Consider the following 20,973-nt stretch of genomic DNA (forward strand, 5'->3'; position numbering starts at 1 on the left):
CTTTGACCCTGCACAGTAACAGCCACAAAATCACCCTGTAACTCCCCAGTCTGATTCCAGTTAGCTGAATTAGCAGCTGTGTCAAGGTAGCTGAACTTAAATGAAAAAAGCCACACAACTGGGCAATTTACTGCACATCCCAATAAAGTGTACCAAAGGATAATAAATTACCCTAACTACTAAAACATACAACTTCTAGTTCATATTTTCCTTCTAACCAGCAGCTCCTGCTGGGCCCTGCACATGAGAACTTCAAAGGGCTCTTTCTCCTCATTTTTTCCTTGAATACCAACTCCTAGAGCATGATGTGGGCTCCGGCTGCAGGAGCATTCAGCCAGGAGCACTGAACCATGCAGGGAGTGGAGCAAGGCAGCTGACAGCTGAGTACAGAGGGCAGCCTCATCCCTGGTGGACTAAGACAGAAGAGGGTTATTCAAGCTCAAGAACATTATGGTTATTATTTATACCTATAAAAATAGGTAGGTGTATGGAGAGGGAGATAAAAATCTGATACAGGACTTGATGTAGAGTTTTCTGAAAAGCAAACTTTTCTGAACTTCTTAAAACAAAACCCAAAGAAACAAACAAGGCTTGAGTGTGATTTCAAGAAAAATACACATTTCAACAGTTTCAGTGAGTATTAATAAGGATCTATGGTTTGCTGGCTGGTTTACACATATTTTAAAATCTAACATTGAAGTACACATTTAAACAGCAATGGAAAAATGCATGGATTCACCCACACATTTCTCAACACTTCCTCTCATGGAAAACAGGAATCCCTAATCCCTCACCTACAGGAACTGCCTGTTTGTCAAGGCAGATGCAGTAAAGTTTTTCTTAAAATGGTCAAAGAATTGGAATTTTATTTCTCCCCAGATGTTCTCCATGTATTTGTTCCACACCACAGTGGGATCCAGGGAGCCTGCAGGCTGCCCCTGAGCAATGGCAGAAATGCCAGGGAACCCCAACAGCTGAGGAGATGCAAATCATAAACCTGGAGGCGTTTAGCTTGGCCTCATCCCAACACAAGCTCTTCAGCTCAAGAAGTGCCAAGCTTTTTTCCTTGCCTTATGAACTTTCTAGTAGCACATGGCCATGTTAATGCTGCAGCAATCTCAGCTAAAGCAAGAGAGACAACCATTTTCTCCACAAAAAGTTCCTTTGTAATAAAGCAATGTCAAGCAGGACATGTCTTAATAATGGCGTCTGTGTTTCTATACAATAGTACTGCAGTCAAAAGGGCTTTGTAATGGAATTTATTAGCAAATAAAAATTTGCACAGAGAGCTAATGCAGCAAACAAATGCTTCAAAAACAGAGAGTAACAAGAAAAAGTATCTGACAAAACTGTTTCTTATACAAAAGCCTCTTCTGTCCATTTTCCATGTTTTTTATTTTTTAAGTATGCTGATGTCTACTTAAATGGGAGTCAATCCCAATAAGAAGCTCAAATAATTTCCTTAATGAAAACATATTTAATAACTCTATCTTCAAAATTATCCTATAGCCCAAAGCAACATACTATGAAGATATCCTCTCCTTTACAGTCCAGGATTTATTACAGTTTCATTAAAATATATGTTACTCTCTCAGATACTTGAGAACATGTTATTTATAACACCAAGTGTTATCCTGTGTGATTTCATATACTTTTCTTCCCCCTCTAAGCTCAACTCAGTATGTTCAACACAGCCTCAGTATCTAAACTTAGCTCCTATGCTCTGGGAGCAATCTAGTCAAGTATTAAATGTCATTGGACAACACTGACCCTCAAAGTCCCTTCTTATCTTGAGACTGCAGTCCAAGTTTGCTTACTTCAGTGTTTTCACTTTCCCAAGAGAAAGCAAATTCAGTGCTTGCAAAGGATGAAAAATCAAACCATGAACAGAACATCAAAAGTGACCCCAAGTACACACAGTGCTGGGGAGGGGAGTGAGGGGGGGAAAGAGGTTTTTTTTTTAAATGATGATTTTTTTTTTCAATTGCACCCAGACACTTAAACCAAAACATCAACATTAAAAGGAAAGCAATGTTTTTCACAGTTAAGTCCTTTGTGTGATGTGCACAACATGTTATCAGTTCCCTTCCTGGGTAATTTTGGTACTTTATTAGGACCTTAACATCAAGAAAGAACATTACGTGTTTCAAAACCCTGACATCATCACAGAATTGTTACATTATTGTCTTTGAAGAAGTCACTTTCACTTAATAAAACAGCAGCAAGGAGTGTAGAGGAGGATTGCACAGACCTCGCTGTGAAGTTACAGGACATAATAAAAAACACTTGGAAAAAAACCAGCAATTTAGAGACACACACACAAAAGCAGAAAAGATACAGAGCTTTAGGATTCCTTGAGGACACACACAGCTCTGAAAGAGATGTTAGTGCTGAAGCACAACTTCAGCAGATGAGGGGTGACCCCCTGCATCCCCACCTCAGGAAAACACAACCTCCCCAGGCAAAGGGAATTTAAACAGCACTCAATTTAAAGCACCAACCAAATAAAAAACCCAAATGGTGTGGTTCTAAACTGTCATGCAGAAGCTGCTGCAAGTTCTCCTGCTAAATTAATTAAATCCCACAGTTTGGTTATTTTTTTAATTCCAAGAACTTATCACTACGTGCCAACAACAAAACATCCCCTCATTCACTCACACTCTCACACAGAATTAAACATTAAAAATGCACACTGCTTTCACATGCCACTTCAGGCATTTTATTTTCCTCTGAAATAAACTTTTTTTTTTAATTAGGTCAACTGCTGACCTCCCTGACACTGCAGTGCAACAGTCTGACAATAAACAGGCCCAGGAGGCTTGCTGAAAACATAAGCTTGTAGAACATCTGGTGCTACTGAAGGATAAAACCTGGAAGAAACAGGGCAGGGGTTGGTGGTGTCATTCTGAGCTGGGAGAAAACTTCCTTACCTAATGAAAGACCTTGCCAAAGTTGGGCAGCTTGGAATCTTAAGCTCCAATTCAAGCAATAACAAGAAAGTGACCTTCTTTAATAGACTGGATCAATGGATGTCAAATAGATTAAGGCTGCTGGCAGATAAGTCAATCTGCAAATGAACTACTCCCAGCTGGTTGAGGGATCCAAGGTATCCATAACTAATGTTCCTAAAAACTCAATATCTTTTCCAATAAACTTCTCGGCTTAAAAAAGAAGAAAGTAAAAACTAAACTTTTTTTTCAATCCATCTTTTTTAGATAGCAAAGTGTCGCTAATAGACACCTCCACTGGGACTCTGTTTCAGCAATGTATTTGTTAGCAATGCTCTGGTGGAGGTGAGGATTTCCAACAGAGAGTCACTCTAACCTCACTGAGAGCCAGAAGGGTGTTCTGATGCTTCACTGCTTGCCCTCAGATTCAGCAGCAATGATGCTCCACAACCAGCCCACTGAAAGCCAGCTTACAGGAAGGCTTGGACTGACAGCCTTGCAAGGACATGAGGAAAAAGGCAGCTTTTGTCCCGTGCCAAACAACACTTCAGGGATGTATCACGGAATATCAGTGTCCAGCTGTTTGCAGAAACAAGGCAGGGCAGACTGGTGTCAGTCACCAAATGTTTATGATATAAATACACCATCTCCAAAAGGAATCAATCCACACACAGTGCAAGCAGACCAGAAAGGGCAGATTTCCCCTAAGTCAGAGAAAACTCACCTCAGGCAAGCCATTTCAAGAATACCTATCAGCAATTTTAGCAATAACTGTTTTTCCCTGCTTTTTGAACACAACTCCTATTTCAGATACTGTACCAGTTATGTGATCAGGGCCAGCAGAACTCTTCTAAAGTTGTGTCTAATGAAGTCAATCTAAAATTAGTCAGGAGGCAGCATTTGCTTCCTTTGCTATGCTGAAGCACTGGGGCTGGGTTTAAATTAAGAGCTCATTTTTAGCTTAGGCTTAATAAAGCACTTAACTCTAAACAGAATTATTTTCCCTCTTCATAGATGAGGCTGTTTCTACTTTCTGCAGTGAGAGAAGGCAAAGGATCTGCATCCATTCTTCACCAGGGGAGGTTTTACATTTACACTGAGTTTGTGATGACCAGTTCTGAATGAACAGCTGGTCAGTAACCATAAAGATACCTGCAAACAACAGGCACAGCTTCCTTTTAGGTCTAAAGGTTACCTAAATATGAACAGATGCCCATATTCAGCTCAAGGAAAAAGAATTAACTTCACTACCAAGCAACAGCAGGAATTCTGCCATGGTCTAATCTTTATTGAGGGCAGTTTTTAGGCTTACCTATAATAATCCATTTTAAGCTGTTTCCATTTTAAGTGGTTGAAACTATTTTATAAACTGTGTCTGACAAAAACTTGTTTTCAGTCTCCTGGAACTATTTTAAGCATTTACTTGGTAATGGAAAACACATGTGACAAACAGAACATCAAATAATTCTAGCAGCAGTATTTCCATATTTTATTTTCATCTTATTCATAGAGGTGAAGTGGAAATGAAATTCACCTTACATGACCAGACCAACCTGTAATCCCTGCTGCAACTCCTGCAGCAGCTTTAGTGTTCTTCAGAAATACTTGACATTCTACTAAATATCACATTATGCTGTCTCTCCTGTCAGAGATCACTGAACGTGCGTATCACAGATTCCTTTCTGTTACCTTTTGGTGTTTCAAAAAACATATAGCTGAATCTTGTATTTATTTTAATATATGAGGAAGAACCATATAAAATTTCAACTTTTTTTTTATGAGCAGATAATTTTATGATTATTTGCCTGGCACTCTTTTGTTTTCTGTTTTATTACATTTCCTGTACTGAAGGATGTAACTGAACTGCATGTCCAACAAATATCAGTAGATCCTTTGTGAATATATATCATTCCTTTTCAAGCCCATTTATAGTTTTGATTTTCACTTAATCTCAGTGCAATAATTTATTGGGCTGATTTTTTTGATGTATAATTTTTTTTTAAAATAAGGCACCTGGTATTTTGCTGGAACACCTCCATCATCAGATTTTGACACAGAACCTTCCACAGTCAACATTTTCTGTGCCATTTATGAATGCACAGACTTTTTAAAAATATTCTCTGCAGTTATTTTTCAGGCTGAAGAGTTAAGCCAAAACAAATCAAGAGAGGTGTTTTGTCACATAACACACATGTAAGCTGCCACAACGTGCTCTGGATGCAAAAAGCTTACACAGCTCCACAGAAGAAGACCAGAGCTTTCAGGAAAGTATCTATTAAGGGTTACTAAACACATATCCATCTGGTTAAGTATGAAATCCAGATGATTACAGGCTAGGGGATCACCCAGATGAAATGAAGCTTCAGAGGAATCAGCTAAATAAAGGGCTCACTCTCCCTCTAACCCTGCCCAGTTGCCACACTGTCCTTCATCCAGCTAGTAATTGTTGCTGTTGAGGACTGGATACAGATGTGTGTGGGCTATTGGTCAGATCCTGGTTTATTTATTCTTTCCTTCTGCAGAAGCCATACTTTTCTTCCTATTCAAACTATTAATTTTTAGTATCTATTTAGTTTAGTAGTTACATATTTTACCATCTGGGGAGAAGGGGTAGCAGACGGCAGGTATGGACAAAAGTACACAGTAATCAAGACACACAAGCTGACCACACCAACATCACCAGGTCCCTGCTCTGTCCCAGTTCACAACAGCACATTCACCCTGTGGGTCACTCATGAGTGACATTTTCATCAGATGATGCACAATTTCTCCAGGATCTCTTTCCAGGTGGCAACAGTTCATCCTGCACACAACTCCTCACACACCACACAGAAGGAGATTTGTTCCCCTCACCCCATCCTGTTACACAGCACTGGGCACAAAACCTCACCTACTCTTTTACTGTCAAGTTAATTACTACAAGACTCTGCTCAGAGTCCTGTGTTTAGATTTATCTGCCTTGAAAGATTGTGTCTAAATTACTTCACCTTATTTTCCAATTCACTGTTACTATATATTGAGCAGAGTAGATCCCAGCAGAGAACCTGCTAATATGCTTCTCCAAACTTAGAACCTGACCATTTCCTTCCATCTTTTCTTGCCTGTTTTTAAAGAAAGTTCCCAAAAGAACTGCTCAACTTCACCAACATACAGGTTTTTCAGAAGGGATTCTTTCATCAAGTTCTCTGAAGTACCTGAAATTTCAAAACCTATTGGACTGCCCTTACACCCACACATTCCCACCTTCAGCAACTAAAAAGCATTACATTCCCTTCCATGGAATAAGCATCATATACATTCACCAGTCTAATCATACTATCCTTTGTTACAGTTTCTAATATAAAAAAAACTCAAATTCTTGTTAGATTTTTAACTTAATCTTTATCTGAACATTAGATCTCCAGCCTGGATCAACGGAAGCACAAACTAGATGAGGTGTCCTCTGTAATAGACTCTATTGTACATAACGTGGACTAGATAATTGAAAATATACATGTTTTCTCAACTGGAACATCTAGATAAATACAAAAGCAATGCCAAAGTAAGTCTGAGGTGCCAACAGGAGAGATGTGAGAATTGCTGTAGCCTGAACACAAAAGGCCATAGAGGGATGCAGAGTCCACAAAAAGCCAAAAGAGATGCTGCCCACCAGCAAAGCCCGGACAGGGCAGGAAATGCCTCCAGGGACACCACACTTAATGACTGTCTCTCCTAACATACTTCAGGGCAGAATCGTTGTCAGCCTAATTAATTAAAACCAGAATCATTTACTGCTCCTTGTTTTTCCCTTTGAGGCAGGAAACGACTGGAGACCGCTGGCAGAAGTGCCCCAGGAGGCACCGAATTCCCTCTACAATTACCTGGCAAAAAGAGCAGTAACATCTTTGGAGACTGCTGTCTGCAGCACACAATTACGTGTTTAATAAAGGACTTGGTTTCACTTTTCCAAAAACAGCCACATATGTTCTATGAGAATTTGAAGAAAGGCCCTAAAATGGATAAGAATTACACACACACACACACACATATATATATATATATATATATATATATCTGAAATATATGTACCATTCATCTTGGATGGCCATTTGGCACATAGGTAGTTTGGCTCTGTCTGCAGAAGCTTACTTTTTAAATTATTATGTGGCCAAATGTGGAAGTTATTACCAAAAAAAACCCCCAGATAAAGATCTGGAAAATTACAGATGTAATCCTGCTTAATCCAGAACACTTCATTCTTTGGATGTGTCATGTAATACAGAACATCAGCCCTTTTGTGAAAAGGCTCCCTTTGCTCACCCATTTACTGCAGTCTAGGTAGAACAGAGTAAGAATTGTCAAACAAAACCAAAGAGCCCCTAAAAACTCCTGTGACTGCAACTAACTTGGACAGAGAAACAGAACAGGTCTTTCAAAGCAGTGGCACCAAGAAGATCCAGAAGGGCCTTAAGTCAGGACCTCCCCCATCTACCACCTGGACACCCATCCTCCTTATTCTGCAAGGTTAAAGGAGTGCTCTACATTTGAATCAGCTTTATCATGATTTTCCACTTTAAACAAAACTAGTGACTTATTGACAGACAAAGAAAATAGTTCTCTTTTTAAAAACACAAGAATTTTAGAGCTTATTCAGGGGATCAAGTAAAATCTAGTTGTGTTCAAGACACATCTAGACAGCTTTGCACAACTGCATTTGTGTAACTCACTTGGTTTACCCCAATTTCTTCAAAGGTCATTTTTCACATTTTAGCTCAAAAGACTATTTTAAAATACTGTTTTTGCAAAACAGCTGGCAGAATCAGCTGATCAGAGCCCATTTTTCAAATCTGTGCAAATAGAGACAGTATCATTTGCAGATTAAAGAAAGCAAAGAATGAGTAAAAGACAGCTTACAGCTGTACACTCAGAGGAGAATACCAAAGCACTCTTCTTCCCCAACTCCTAAAAAACGTGTCATCATACTTCCTGCAGAGAAACCAGAGAAACAGTATTGCCCACCTGCTCACTAAAAGGAGACACTCCTCTGTCTCCAGCTAAAGCAGAGAAGACTTTCTTGCACAGGGAGATACCATTTCCCAGCAGCCAGTGGATTTCAGAGGAGCACAGAGCATTACTGAGCTCCACAGAGGATCAGAACATTACTGTCAGATTAGCATTGGGAAATGGATTTACCATCTGCCTTTTTGGCTCAATCTTAATCCTAAAAGCCTGAAAAACAAAGTTTTTTTACACTTAATGTGTGTTCTTGTATTGGTTATATAAATGTGGTTTGCTTCTTTTCATAGTACTGAGTAACATCCCAAGTAGAGAGAACACTGGATTTTAATTTTCACCTGCCCCAAGAGCAGCTCCTACCAAACACCTCCTTTAATGCAGTACTTCATAAACTAATACTGCAGAGTTAGCCACAACGTCTGGCTCAAAAGCCTAATCTCTTTTTCAAAAATCACCATTGCAAAGGCAATTGTGTACTGAGAACAAAGCAAGAAGATGCTAAATTGATAGGGTTTTGGGCCTACAGCTTATCCTGCTTATAAGGGTAGCTAAACATACAGCAGGGAAAAATAGCAAACAATGCCATTTGTTATTGCAAGGTATTGTCAGTGATGGGAAAGCAAATAATTCTACAAAATGGTTTGTTATTTTCTACCTAGGAAAGCAAATCGTTTTCCTATTTAACATAACATGCCTACTGAAACAATTTGTTAAGATGTCTTATAAAGCAAACAAGTAACTTAGAGTAAATTGCTGTTAAACCAAAATTACAGTGATTCACAAGCACGGGGAATAAGTGATTTAGCGTACCATGGTAAAAGTGACCCTTAGATTTGATGTTCACATGTCATACACAAAATGTTTCTTGGTATATTGCCATTTTAAGGAAGTTTCTATCAGCACAATAATCTGGGGAACAGAAAGCAGATGGTGGTTCCAGTTGATGAGAAGTTCCTGGAGCTGTGGGTATTTGTTGACCAGGACTTTGCTGTGGGCTGCTGAGAAACCCATCCACCACCACAGCGTAATGGCTCCTCTTACTTCAGAGCAGCACAGACCAAGGGTCTGCTTCCCCCTCTAGGAGAGAACCTCTGACAGCAGCCAAACTGCCAGACACCCCTCCCCAAACTCGTTTTTCTGTAGTGGCCAATTCCTGGCCAATTCCTTCTGCAGAGCTGTCACCACTAACTGCTGCTGTGCGCAGCACCTCACATGCACCCCAGCCAGGAGCTGAGACATCAAGGGCCACAAAAGTACAGAACTGCTGCCCTGTGGCCAGGGAAGCTGTGAAAGCATCACCCTTTGGTACCAAGTCCAAAACATCCTGGTTTGTTACTCCTCTGTTCTGTTTTAAAGACAAACTTAATTTCATGAACATTTTAAGATTACAGAGTATGTATGCATTATGTATTAAAGGTGTTTGGAAAAATGGGCCAGAGGAAGTCCGGAACTTCCTCTGCATAATTGATTTGGGAAAAAAATCACATTCTCAGGAAGCTGCTGCTTGCATACAGTTAACTTCTTGCCAGTTAACAGAGCTGCATTTCAGAGATGGTATCAGAGTTTTGTATCAGAAATGTGGCTGGGGCTGATGCTGAAAGGCTGGAACTCCAGCGTTTCAAGTACATCAAGTTACATGCAGGATTCTGAAAACATTTGCATCACAGGTGATTTCATTTCTGCTTTATTCTTGAAATGAAATTATAAAATGCCTTGAACATCTTTCTGATGATCAGCTATACCTGGAAGTTTAGCAAATTATTTTAGAGGACACAAGATCTATAATGTAGAAGTAACAGATTAAAATTTACAGTAAATTCAGAAAACTGGGGGGAAAAAACATTTAAAAACTTATAAAAATCCATCAGAAATTAAGAATATGTCACTCAAAAACATGCAGGGTTAATTTAGCCTCTCAGATTCAGAAATATTAACAGTTCACTCATTTCTGCTCAAATTGAAAACTCCAGTTGTAAAGTCATGAATGACAAAAACTCCTGGGAGATGCCAACAGCACCACAATGATTCCTGCAAAGTTCATACTAAAAACACAGGGAACATGTCAGTTTGTTTGACTTACACAGGCTCTTAGCCTGCTTTACAACAAAGTAACAAGCAGCCACAAGAAATGTCCAGGAAAGCTCAGCATGGCTGTGCTTAACACCACAGAGCTGAGGGCTGGACTCAGAGCTCCCGCCAGAAAAAGCGGTGATGAAAGTAAAGAAAGCACAGGGGGATGTCTGGCCATTCAGGAGCTTGGACAGTCCTGACCTTTCCTTTCCATGTGCTACTTGGCTTACTACATCAAGCCTTATTTTCTGCCAAAATCTCAGCATCTTTTTTTTAACCCTCCTTCCAGACTTACCTGCCTTCTCTCTTCCTTTTAAGCACTGCCTTCTTCACATTTGCTCTTTCAAGTACATCTTTCTAGATTTTGCTGGCACTTCTCACTTTTCTCCCTGCTTTCCCCCTTCTTTGCCACACGTTTCATTCTGCTGCTTGTGCCACAGGTCTCTCATATCATTCCTTCTTTGCACACTACAGCCCTTTTGGCCAATATCCCCACAAGCCTAACTTTCAAATCTCAATCTGAATGAAAAGTGAAGCACCTGTGAGAGCATTCCCTTCCCAAACCAAGAAAATACCACTGGAAGCTTGTTTCTCTCAGGGCAAGCCCAAGCCCCAGGTGAAGCCATCCCTCCTTTCCCAAACATGCCATGAACAAATTACTCAGAAGTACAAAAGGATTGGCTGTAACCAAATACTAACGTACACTTAATGGACTGCAGATTTTGCAGGATGTTTAAAGTTTCCCCTCTGATCTCTCTGAACTTTGGCCTCCATTTGTTTATACAGGCAGAGGCCAGCAGGTCATACCACTAAAATCAGCAAATTGTTTACACATATGGCAAGCATGCATGCAGCAGGGCTGGAGTCAGGGCTACAACACAGCACATTAAAGCAACTGCTGAAGTTAAAACAACAAAGATAGAGTGAGTCCACACACGTGATGAGGAGGCCTTCCAGTGCACTGAAACTCAGTATGAACCAAGAAATTAAATGGTATTTCTTCTGGAGCCAAGGCACACATTCCACACCAACCTAACTCAAGTCACTTAACCCAACATCACTTGTTTCATGAGAAGTGAGAGCCTTTGACATCACCAATGTCAAAATACAACAAAAATTTTAAGTGCATGAGCTAATTCATCAGCGTGGTAGTTAATGCTGCAAAGAAGAGAAAAGCTCAAAAAGCAAGGCTGGAAGAGAAGCAGTCACTGACAATACACAAACCCCAAACACACTGCTTGATTGTGGTTGTTTGAGCACCAGGTTCTAAACAAAACAAATTCCTAAGCCTTTAAAAATTATTTTCCCTTTCATAAAGATATTTCAAAAAGCATTTTCAAAATATTATATTTTACATAATACAGATCACTTGAAAATTAGAAGTTTTCAGAAGCATAAAGCATTTCAGTTTTGAACATGTGAACAGGGCATTAGTACAACCCCACATTCTGTTTTGTTTTGATGGACAGAGAAATGTATTTCTGAAAGCAATTACAGGCTCATGCTTAAGAGAATGACAAAATATGCAAGGTAAACACAACAAGAAATGAGGGAACACAGCAGGATCTAAAATAAATGAATCACTTTGTCTTGTTCAGATAAACTGTAGCTGTCAAACTTGCTAAAACCAGAGGAAGGAGATTTTTTTAGCTTCAAGATGCTGTCTCAAAGTTTTGTGGCCCATTACGCAGTGAATAGACATGCAGGTACGTGGCACACACAAGAACATTATTAGCTTCTCATTGAAAAACAAAAGCACCATGTTTTTAAATGTCATGTCTGAACCAACAGAAATGGAATTCCCATTTCCAATGGGGGGACAGCATGCTGTAAAAATGAAAGGTGTCTGCTGTGAGAAATACAACTGCCAAACAAAAGTTATAATTTTTTAACGTTACCTGCTTTGCTCGTAATACATTTTGGTTTAATACAAATCACTTCTCTGGAATAAGGCAATTTTTTTGGCCAATCAGTGATAGGGGATAATAACTTCTAGCATCTCCTCTGCCTCAACCCTGAGTGAGCTCCAGCACTGAAGACTGAAATGTCCCATCTCACACTTCTAGCATTGAGGGTTTTCAGCAGAAATCAGGTTTGATAACAGACTGGAAGACAGATTTGATCATCAGTCCCAACCCAAACAGTTTAAAGTGAAAGACTGAAGGTGTATTGTCAAATCAAAGCAGATGAGGGGAAGCTTTGATCCAGTGCTGTCCTGCTAGCAGGGCTTTTCTGCTCTTATCTTCAAAGGGCAACACAAACCTGAACCTGAGAACACAGGGACTATCATGCTCTGGGGGTTTCCACACTGGCTGTCTGGGGAAATACAGAATACACCTACTCATGGACACACACAGGGCTGGGGAGAAAAGAGTCAAGGAAAATTGAGTACAAAAGGATGACTTGCAACTGAACCTACCACCTTTTAGCAGAGTGAAACACTATCCCAGAAAGTGGGATAAGGCTGCTCAGCTCAGAGTTACAGCAGCAAAAACACAAATCCCTTTCTGCTGTTTGCCTGCTTCCAAGTACTTCACAGCCCCAGCACTATTTTCACACAGTGTTACTGCTAGGGCAGCTTTATTCTCCTGTACACAGGGGGCACCAGCACTACTTTCAGCAGAACCACCTGCAGGGCACAGCAGCATCTCTGGACTTGCTCATTTTCAGGCCCATTACCTGTCAATTTACCATAAAAATATGAATTTTATCATAATATAAAGATTGATATAGAACTGCCAATCATGAGCCAAAACACACTCTTTTTTTAGAGTGGAATTTTCTCTGAGCTCAAACTAGAAAACAGATTCTTTAACTGCTTCTCTAGTAGAGAAGCTACACTGGATTTAGGAGAAAGAGGCCATGGGCAAAAAGAGCTTGTAATTACAGAGGGGTGAAACCTCCATGGCTAGAGAGACAAAGGAGTATCTTAAGGAGAAATATACCTTATGACAAAACACATATGAAACAGAAAACTGTCAAAGTTAAAAAAGCATATGCATTTTGGCAATAAAATAAATATTTCACTCAATGACAGAAGCATCCCTGTTTGCCCTGAAACTTGGATTTACAGCCTACAGTTCCCAAAAGCAATACAGATAGAGCAAATCAAAAGACAATAGTCTTTTACAAATTTCCACTCCTAATACTAACCTGTGAGAATTAATTCACATTGCTTAGCAATTCCATCATAGTAGCTCAAGCAAATTCATAAAAGAATTAAGCAAGGCTATCAAGTTGCTATTTTAGTGTAATAAGTACAATATTCACAGTGTAACTTGCTCACTTCAAAGAGAGTTGTAGTCACTGCTCTTCTTATTTCTTAAGAACAGGATGCATGGGAAATCAGTGGAAACATGATCAGAACACATTATCAAGAACACATTATTTTTTCCTTAAAACTGCAGATTTGGCAGTTGCCATGGCACTTTTAGGAACCAGAGAGGGAAGAATAAACACTAGGTATGTCAGGATGCAAAGAATCCACAGCCCAGCTGTGCACTACTGATGGCTGTTCTTAGCCTTGGGAACTACAGCTTGAAACAAATTATCCCAGCACCTTCTTTTGTGCTAGGCCAATGACAACTGGATCCCTTACTAATAAACAAATTAGACAAGACTGGAAGGAAAAAAGAAACCAAATCCACAAATAATTCCCAAACCATAAAACTTGCTAACTGTAAAGCTGATCTGTGCCCTTGGACTGTCAGAGGAGGCTCTGTCACTGAAGGTCTTAACAGAAGAAAGTTATATAAAACAAACCCATTCATCATTACAGCTAAAATCACACATTTAAATCTGAAAGTCCTTCTCTGGAAGAGTGACACTGCACCTGATCTTCTACAGTTATCAGTAACAAAAATGCACTACCTAAAGCTGGGGACAAGGACAAAAGAAACCCACCAAGGTTTAGGTAAGTATTTATTATTGCTTAGTGTGGCAACAGAAGAGAAACTCAACTGGGGAAGGAAAGAAAAAAATGGGGACTGAATAAATGAAGAGTATCTGGGAGAGAGATGTAAAGCAGAGACCACCAAGAAGGGGCAGGGGGTGGCTGGGGTGAAAAGCCACTCAGCAGAGTGGCATACTCTAGGGACAATACAGTGATTTCAACCTGCTGGGAAAAGGCTGAGAATTAATTAGCAAGTGTCAACAAATTAGGATTAAAGGACAAAAAAATTCACTTAATCCAGGGAAGGGGAGTGCATTTAGAAGAAGACAAAAACCCCCCTAACAATAGCTATCTGGCTCCTGAAGCAGGCACTGAAAATGCTGTTTCCTGTTAAATTATCTCAAAAGTTAAAGATTGCTTCTTCACAGAATGGCTGCTTAATTGCTGCTGCTTCATCCTCTGACTGCATGTCTGTAGGGAAAATCCTTTTTAAGGTTTAGCAATACTGGATTTTCAGAATATGTTATTTCCACTGCAGCCTCCAGAGTCTTGTATTGTATAAATAGCATAAAACAAGTTTAGATAAACAAAAAACCAAATCCATTAAGAAATTTTAATTGAAACCCATTGGGGGGAAAACCCAGAGTGTGATGAGAGATTATGGATTTCTTCTGGCAGTTAATAACGTCACAATTTTGACTTAGATTTCTTTATGGCAAAAAAGCCTCCAAGGGGAAGACTGTATGTTCATAACTAGCAATTGTGGTATGTTAGACACAGTCCAATGTGAATTAAAATAAACTGAGAATAGTAGGAAAGTTGTGCATAGCTCCAAAATTGGTCTTTTAGCTTAGAAGCATCATTTTAATTCAAAATGCTAAACACACAGAGCCTCAGGTCTGAAAGAGTTTCAGGGGTTGCGCTGTGATCTCTGCACAGCTGAGAGCAAAAGGAGTGAAGAGACCCCACAACTCCTGCAGCTGTATCAGCAAACAGAGAGATTTGCACTGAGCCCCCTCCTCCCTCCATACACAACAACCTCCCAGAGCTGCAAGTGCCCCAGCAGCCAGGAGAGGCAGGAGCCACAGGGATCATCACCCTCTCCCCAGGCAACCCAGGATGCAGGAATATGATTTACTGTTCCTGTGCCCAGTTCACACACAGGAGCATGGACTGCCTCAGAACTGCCTGAACTCAGCCAACTTGCAGGCAGAGTGAGCAGGCTACTGGCACACAAAAACAGGAGCTGAAATTTCTGTCTGGATGATCTTTAGCCCACCTATTCCTTCAGGGTAGCTAATTTCAAAGAATATATACTTGGAATAATACTTCTGTTTCCTTTGGGGATGGAAGTGGAGATGTTACAAGCAGGGGATCTGTTTCATGGCAGGGCTCAGCAGCTGCTGATGGAGTCCAGGGACCTGAGCTGGTTAGGGCCAGGTCCTGCAAGAATGAATGCAAATAGGTAGAGACAAATGTGTTCCATAAATTATACTTGTAAGTAAAGTCTTCTCTTCTGAAACAAATGCTTCCAGCTTCCTGAGCTCAACAATTATTTTGAGAATGGAGTAAGGATTGTGGGAGGTTTAGTGCAAGAAGTGCAATGAGTTCAGTTTACCTACTCAGTGACCAAGTTTCCCATCACAGCATTGTTATATTGATTGTCCTCACAATACTTTGTTTAAACACTAATGGATCAGTCATGATCTGCAATGTACATTTACACAGAAGTGTTTTGCTATTTCTCTGTTCCAGTCTATAAACAGTCTCCAGGACTCCTCATCAGACACCAGATATAAATAGACCAGCGTTTTGTAAACAAGCACATGCCCTGATCTGAAAAGTAACATTTACTGCTTTTATGTTATTTGAGGTTTTTAATTACTGCAATAGGCAGCAAGTCAGAAGACTGATGTAAAATTCTGTCTTCTGTCCAGCTTAGGAACTGGGCAGACATCAGTGTGGTAGGTACTGATAGCGTTTGATCAAAGGAGTTTGTGCTGGGAAGAACTCAATGAATTTACTGCGAGCACTCTCCGTCCTGTCCCTCTGCCTTTCCTCCCAAACCCTGAAAACATTTGCAGCTCCAAGTTTCTCAAAATAAAAAAAGGGGAAAAATGTCTTGTGTAAAGGCACAGATCATCTTAATGTGATGTTCGAGGTAGTTTCTGAAACAGAATCCTGTGGGTATCAGATGCAGCTGGCAGAAGAACAACTGATTTTAATTACAGCATTATTCTAGGAGCAATATCCAGAGTCCAGAGGGCACACAGGTCCTTGATCTTTGACCTGCAGCCTTATCCTCCTGTGAATCTGCCATCCCTGCAGTAATTAACACACTTGGAACTCTGCATCATCTGTGAGGTATGTTTTAAGTTCATTGCAGCTGCATGAAAGCCATCCTCTGAGCCTTTCACTCTTCCATTCCTGCAAGCCTTTCACTCTCTGCCAAGCAACTGAAATACAGGGGCCTTTAAAGTATTCAGAGGTCTTCCATTTAAGCAGCAAGTATTGAAAACACTAGAAATTCCCTGCCGTGGAGGTCTCCGTTTGCCCTGCAGGACTCCACACAAACAACCATCCCAAGCTGTGGTTTGCATTCTGAACGGCAGCAATCAATCACTGAATAGAAAGTTACCAGGCACTGTTTGACAGTAGCTCCAAGACCAGCTAAGTTACTATGGGCAGCTCTACCAAAAGCTGCACTCAGGAGCAGGAAATACTTCAGGGAATAGGGGGAAAAAAGGTTAGGGGGGAAAAAAGGGGGGAAAAAGAAGAGCTAACTGGTAATGTTAGAAAGAAATCAAACAGTAACAACTCCCCACATACATATATGTTCAAATGTATTTAAATTTGTGAACACAACTGTTCTTCAATACCTGCTCTGATTTTCACAAGAACAAGCAACTATAAAACCTGCAATCAAAAGTGCTATGAGTGCAAATTTGGAGAGTGCCACAGCCAAACCTGCACTGTTGCACAAGGGCTGGCTGGATAGAAACACCCTTAGTGGAAAAAAGACAGTGTTTGCTCTGGAGCACCAGCTAAACAAGCTCATTTGGTTTCTTGAATGCTGTTTTTGTTTCAGGACAGGAATGGATCAGTGAACATGTGATAACAAATGATGTGATTCCAGGATGTCAAACTGCCCCACAGCCAAGTGGCTTTAAACTTCCTCTTCACATGATCAGATTAACACTCAGGCCTACATAAAGGTTTGGTTCACAAGTTAACTTTTATCCATGGGTTTATGTGTTTAAAAACAATACAGACTGTGACTTTCTCAGGGATAGTTTAGGAAGCTATCCTGCCTCTTCCAGCAAAATTATCCCACGAGAAACCAGATGGGAATTTTTCTCTCTGCCATCTCACACACCACAGCTATCCTTCTCCACTTAGTCCCTTTTATTTTGTAATTTCTACCAAACTCATTCACATCCTCCTCCTGTGTTTTCATCCTCCTAGAGCTCCCTTGAGCAGCCCTGTGAAAGCTACAAAAGGAATGCAGAACAATTCCTTGTGTGGACGTGATGGACAAAGCTGAGCTGTACTTTGCTTAGTTTGGCAGATATTCACAGTATTATAAAAACTGCTTTCACAAACAAATACTCGGTTTGCAAAAGTCTCTCTCCCCCACAATCCAAGAAAAAGACTGTCAGCACATCATTCTGCAATGGCTGAGTAATTGCAAAATACTTAAGATCCTTGGATATTCCCCTGTATGAAAGCACTTGGGAAGCTGCCATTTAGCATCCAGCTGTAAAACCTGCAGGGCTTCTGTGGATAAAAAGTCTTTCCCTCAGAGCTTATTAGAGATGTTTAGAAAAGGTAATCTTAAGCAGGGTCAAACTATTTAATTTTGTTTCTCGTTGGTATGTCAGATATAAGGTTAACGAGCGGAGAATTAATTTTTGACAGAAAAAATACTTAGACCACTCCGTCCTAATGGAAAAGGATAGTAAATTCTTTTAGAAATTACTAATTAAAAAACAAGTATTGAACATTTGCCCAAGTTCCACTTGCTACCTTGTCCATTCTTTTATTCCCCAGTTTCCAGCAGCTGAGAAGCTGACAGTGAGCAGCATCCCTTCTTGCAGGATCTGGCCCTGACCAGCACAGGTCCCTGGGCTCTATCAGCAGTTACTGAGCCCTGCCATGCAACAGATCCTCTGCTTTTCACATCTCTACTTACATACCCAAAGGAAACAGAAGTATTATTCAAAGTATATTCTTTGAATTTAGCTACCCTGAAGGAATAGGTGGACTAAAGACCATCCAACCAGAAATTCTGGCTCTTGTTTTTGTGTGCCAGTAGCCTGCTCACCGTGCATGCAAGCTGGCTGAGTTCAGGCAGTTCTGAGGCAGTCCATGCTCCTGTGTGTGAACTGGGCACAGACCTGGCAGAGCCCATGCCCTCCTGTGCATGGAGAACTGGACAGGACCCACTTCTGGCACTCACCTGCTGCTGGGCCACTGCCTGGGGGTCACAGCAGCAACATGCTTCTCCTTGTCATCTAACAATTTCATTAGATATTACCCTGTTAGAAATAGCTCATGCTTATCCAAAACCCTGGATTTCTGGACAATATTCAGAGAGAGACTACCTTCTGAAGTGAACTAGGAACACAGCTCTCTTTCAGAAAAACTGCTGAAAGCAGTATTTGATCTGAGTTTCCAGATTCTTGGGATCCACAGCTGCTTCTGAGGGTTCTGAGAAGGCAACTACAGAAAGAAAGTTGTCTGGCCAGTCTTCAAGTATGTTTATGCACACCAAGTAAGAGTTTCCACTACTACAGGAAATTTTTACAGGATCCACAAATCCTATTTGGAAACCACAGATTTAAAACATATCCTCCAGTAAACAAGAATTCTACTGTTAAATATACCCAGGAAGTTTCTCAGTATCTTTTTCTCAGCCCGTTCAGCTTCTTTGGACACAGAATTCTTGCCACTCTGCCTGTCAAGAAGGAAGGTATTTTGACACAATCCATACCATCATTACCAGACACAGAGATATATTCACTGTGGGCAGTAAATACAGAGTGCAGACTCCTCACAGTTGAACAGTCTGCTCCCCTCAGCATACTGTCCACAGCAGAAAGAAAAACCTCTATATAAGAAAAATCAAGAAGGTAACAAAAAAAAAATGTGGTAACACTTACGGTCAAGTCCATTGATGTATCTCATTGTAATTTCACAGTGCCCCCAAACTGCACTGACTATGGGGTAAAGTTTTTTCCCTTTTAGTCCTCTGAAGGCCACTCCAAGATACTGTCCATCGACCATGAAGCTAAGCGTCCCTTCATCCATATCCAAAACCACCAGTAAGGAGTCTGGGAGTACAAAAGACTCATCTGGTTCCAAAAAGACGGGGTACGTGACCCCGGGCTGGTTTTTACAGTTGTGGTAGAGTTTGTTGCGCCCCAGATCCCAGCCCCAGGATTCATTGTTGCTACCAACCAAGGACGTGTACCCCACCGAGTGCAGCGGTGCGTCGGCCGTGGAGACGCCCACCACGGCGTGAGTCCCGCGCTGCCTCGTGGGCCAGTGGATCTGCCACACGTGCAGGCCCCGCGTGTAGCCCACCTTGCCCCGGATGCAATCCGTGCTCTGTGCCACAGGGTGTCTGTGGAAAGTCAGTTTGTCGTCCTCCTTTACAAAGATATTTAACGAGCGATCTTCGTTATTCCAGGCGTGTTTGTACTGGACCTCCAGCTTGGCAGGGGGCATATCCAACAGCATGTCCAGGCGCGCGGGCTTGCAGAAATCCGGGCCTCTCAGCTCTCGTTTCACGGGTCTATAAGGGGGCTCCCTCACATCCACAGACTTTATGCTCCCTGAGATTTTCTGGCCCATTGCTTGGCTGCAGGTTTACAAAGGAGAAAGAAAAGTTGACTTTGGCCCAACGTCACCTCATGAAAGCACCGTTACGCTGAGCCAGTGACCTGACAAGCTGAGTGGATTTACTCCTTCTGTTTGGAGTTTTTTAGCAGCAATGTTTTCAGAGTAAAAAATGCTCCTGAAAGAAAGCAGAAAGTTTCCAGTTAGTTCAAGAAAGCCAATAGGAAACCCACAGCATATTTTTGAAGCGCTTCTTCTCATCCCTAGGAGCTATTTTAAACAGCAGAGCTAAATGCACTCCTCCTTGTGCAGTGTCCTGCAGCGCTAGCCAGGCTGCCAGCAGGATGCGGAGCGCACCAGCGCAGACGGTCATTTCCTCCAATTCATGATAGGATGCAGACATTCCTCACCTTCTGCCCTTCCACCTACTTTGTCTGGCCAAGTTCACAGCGGGCCCAAAGCAGGCAGATGCTGTTCCCCAACAACAGGGACAAACTTTATGTGCTGTGGTAGCTTCACTTTCACTTGTGCTTTTGGTTCAGTCCCAGACACACACCAGGGCAGAATCTTTTATTTCCAGACAAGCTGTGTCCTGGGCCCTGGTGACAGAGACTTCAGTTTCTCTGCTCTTATAAAAACAAATGCAGCCAACAGCAAGTGGCAGCAAAATTTGAATGTTTCTTTTGATTTCACCCGACTACACTAAATAAAAGGAGAAAAACAACAAAAATTCATCAAGATTTTGAGGTTTTTTTGTTCTTTTTTTTTTTTTTTATAAAGGAGCTAAAAGAAAAAAAAAAAAAAAAAAGGAAGGCAGTAGGAAAAGGAGCCATGGAAGGACAAATGAAGAATGGCTGTTTCAGTTCTTTGGCAGACATTTCTAATGGGCAGCTACTGCAACAGGGGATGTTCCTAATGCTAATGGACAGCAGGCTAATCCACAGTTCCTGTATTTCAGTATTCAGCTGACCCAGAACACAGTAAGACATATTATGGGGAATACATGATTTTGAAATGTATTACTTCTTTGCATCTACAGACAAACAGGGCAAAAAAGCACCAGGAAAAGCTTTTCTGCAGCCTGGATAAGTTAGATTTGTTCACATTTCAGAGTTCAAGTAGAGTGTAGAGATAAATCAAGAACCTCTAAAAGTACTAGAGGAGTAGAAATTATGACAAAGTCCTATAAACTCAAATACATGACTGACATGGGATCAAACACAGTAT

The 20,973-nt window shown here is 41.0% G+C and overlaps 1 protein-coding gene across 1 annotated transcript in view; it reads right to left on the reverse strand.

Annotated features, from left to right (window-relative positions):
* Positions 1-20,973, reverse strand: part of SPSB4 (splA/ryanodine receptor domain and SOCS box containing 4) — an 84,400-nt gene that overhangs the window by 34,434 nt on the left and 28,993 nt on the right. Inside the window, exon 2 of the mRNA XM_063166784.1 lies at positions 19,068-19,924. Within this exon, the coding sequence (XP_063022854.1) occupies positions 19,068-19,761 (694 nt within the window). The 5' untranslated portion in view covers positions 19,762-19,924. The remainder of the gene's footprint in view (positions 1-19,067; positions 19,925-20,973) is intronic.

This window comes from Melospiza melodia, chromosome 12 (genome assembly GCF_035770615.1).
Source record: "Melospiza melodia melodia isolate bMelMel2 chromosome 12, bMelMel2.pri, whole genome shotgun sequence".
NCBI classification, from domain to species: Eukaryota; Metazoa; Chordata; class Aves; order Passeriformes; family Passerellidae; genus Melospiza; species Melospiza melodia.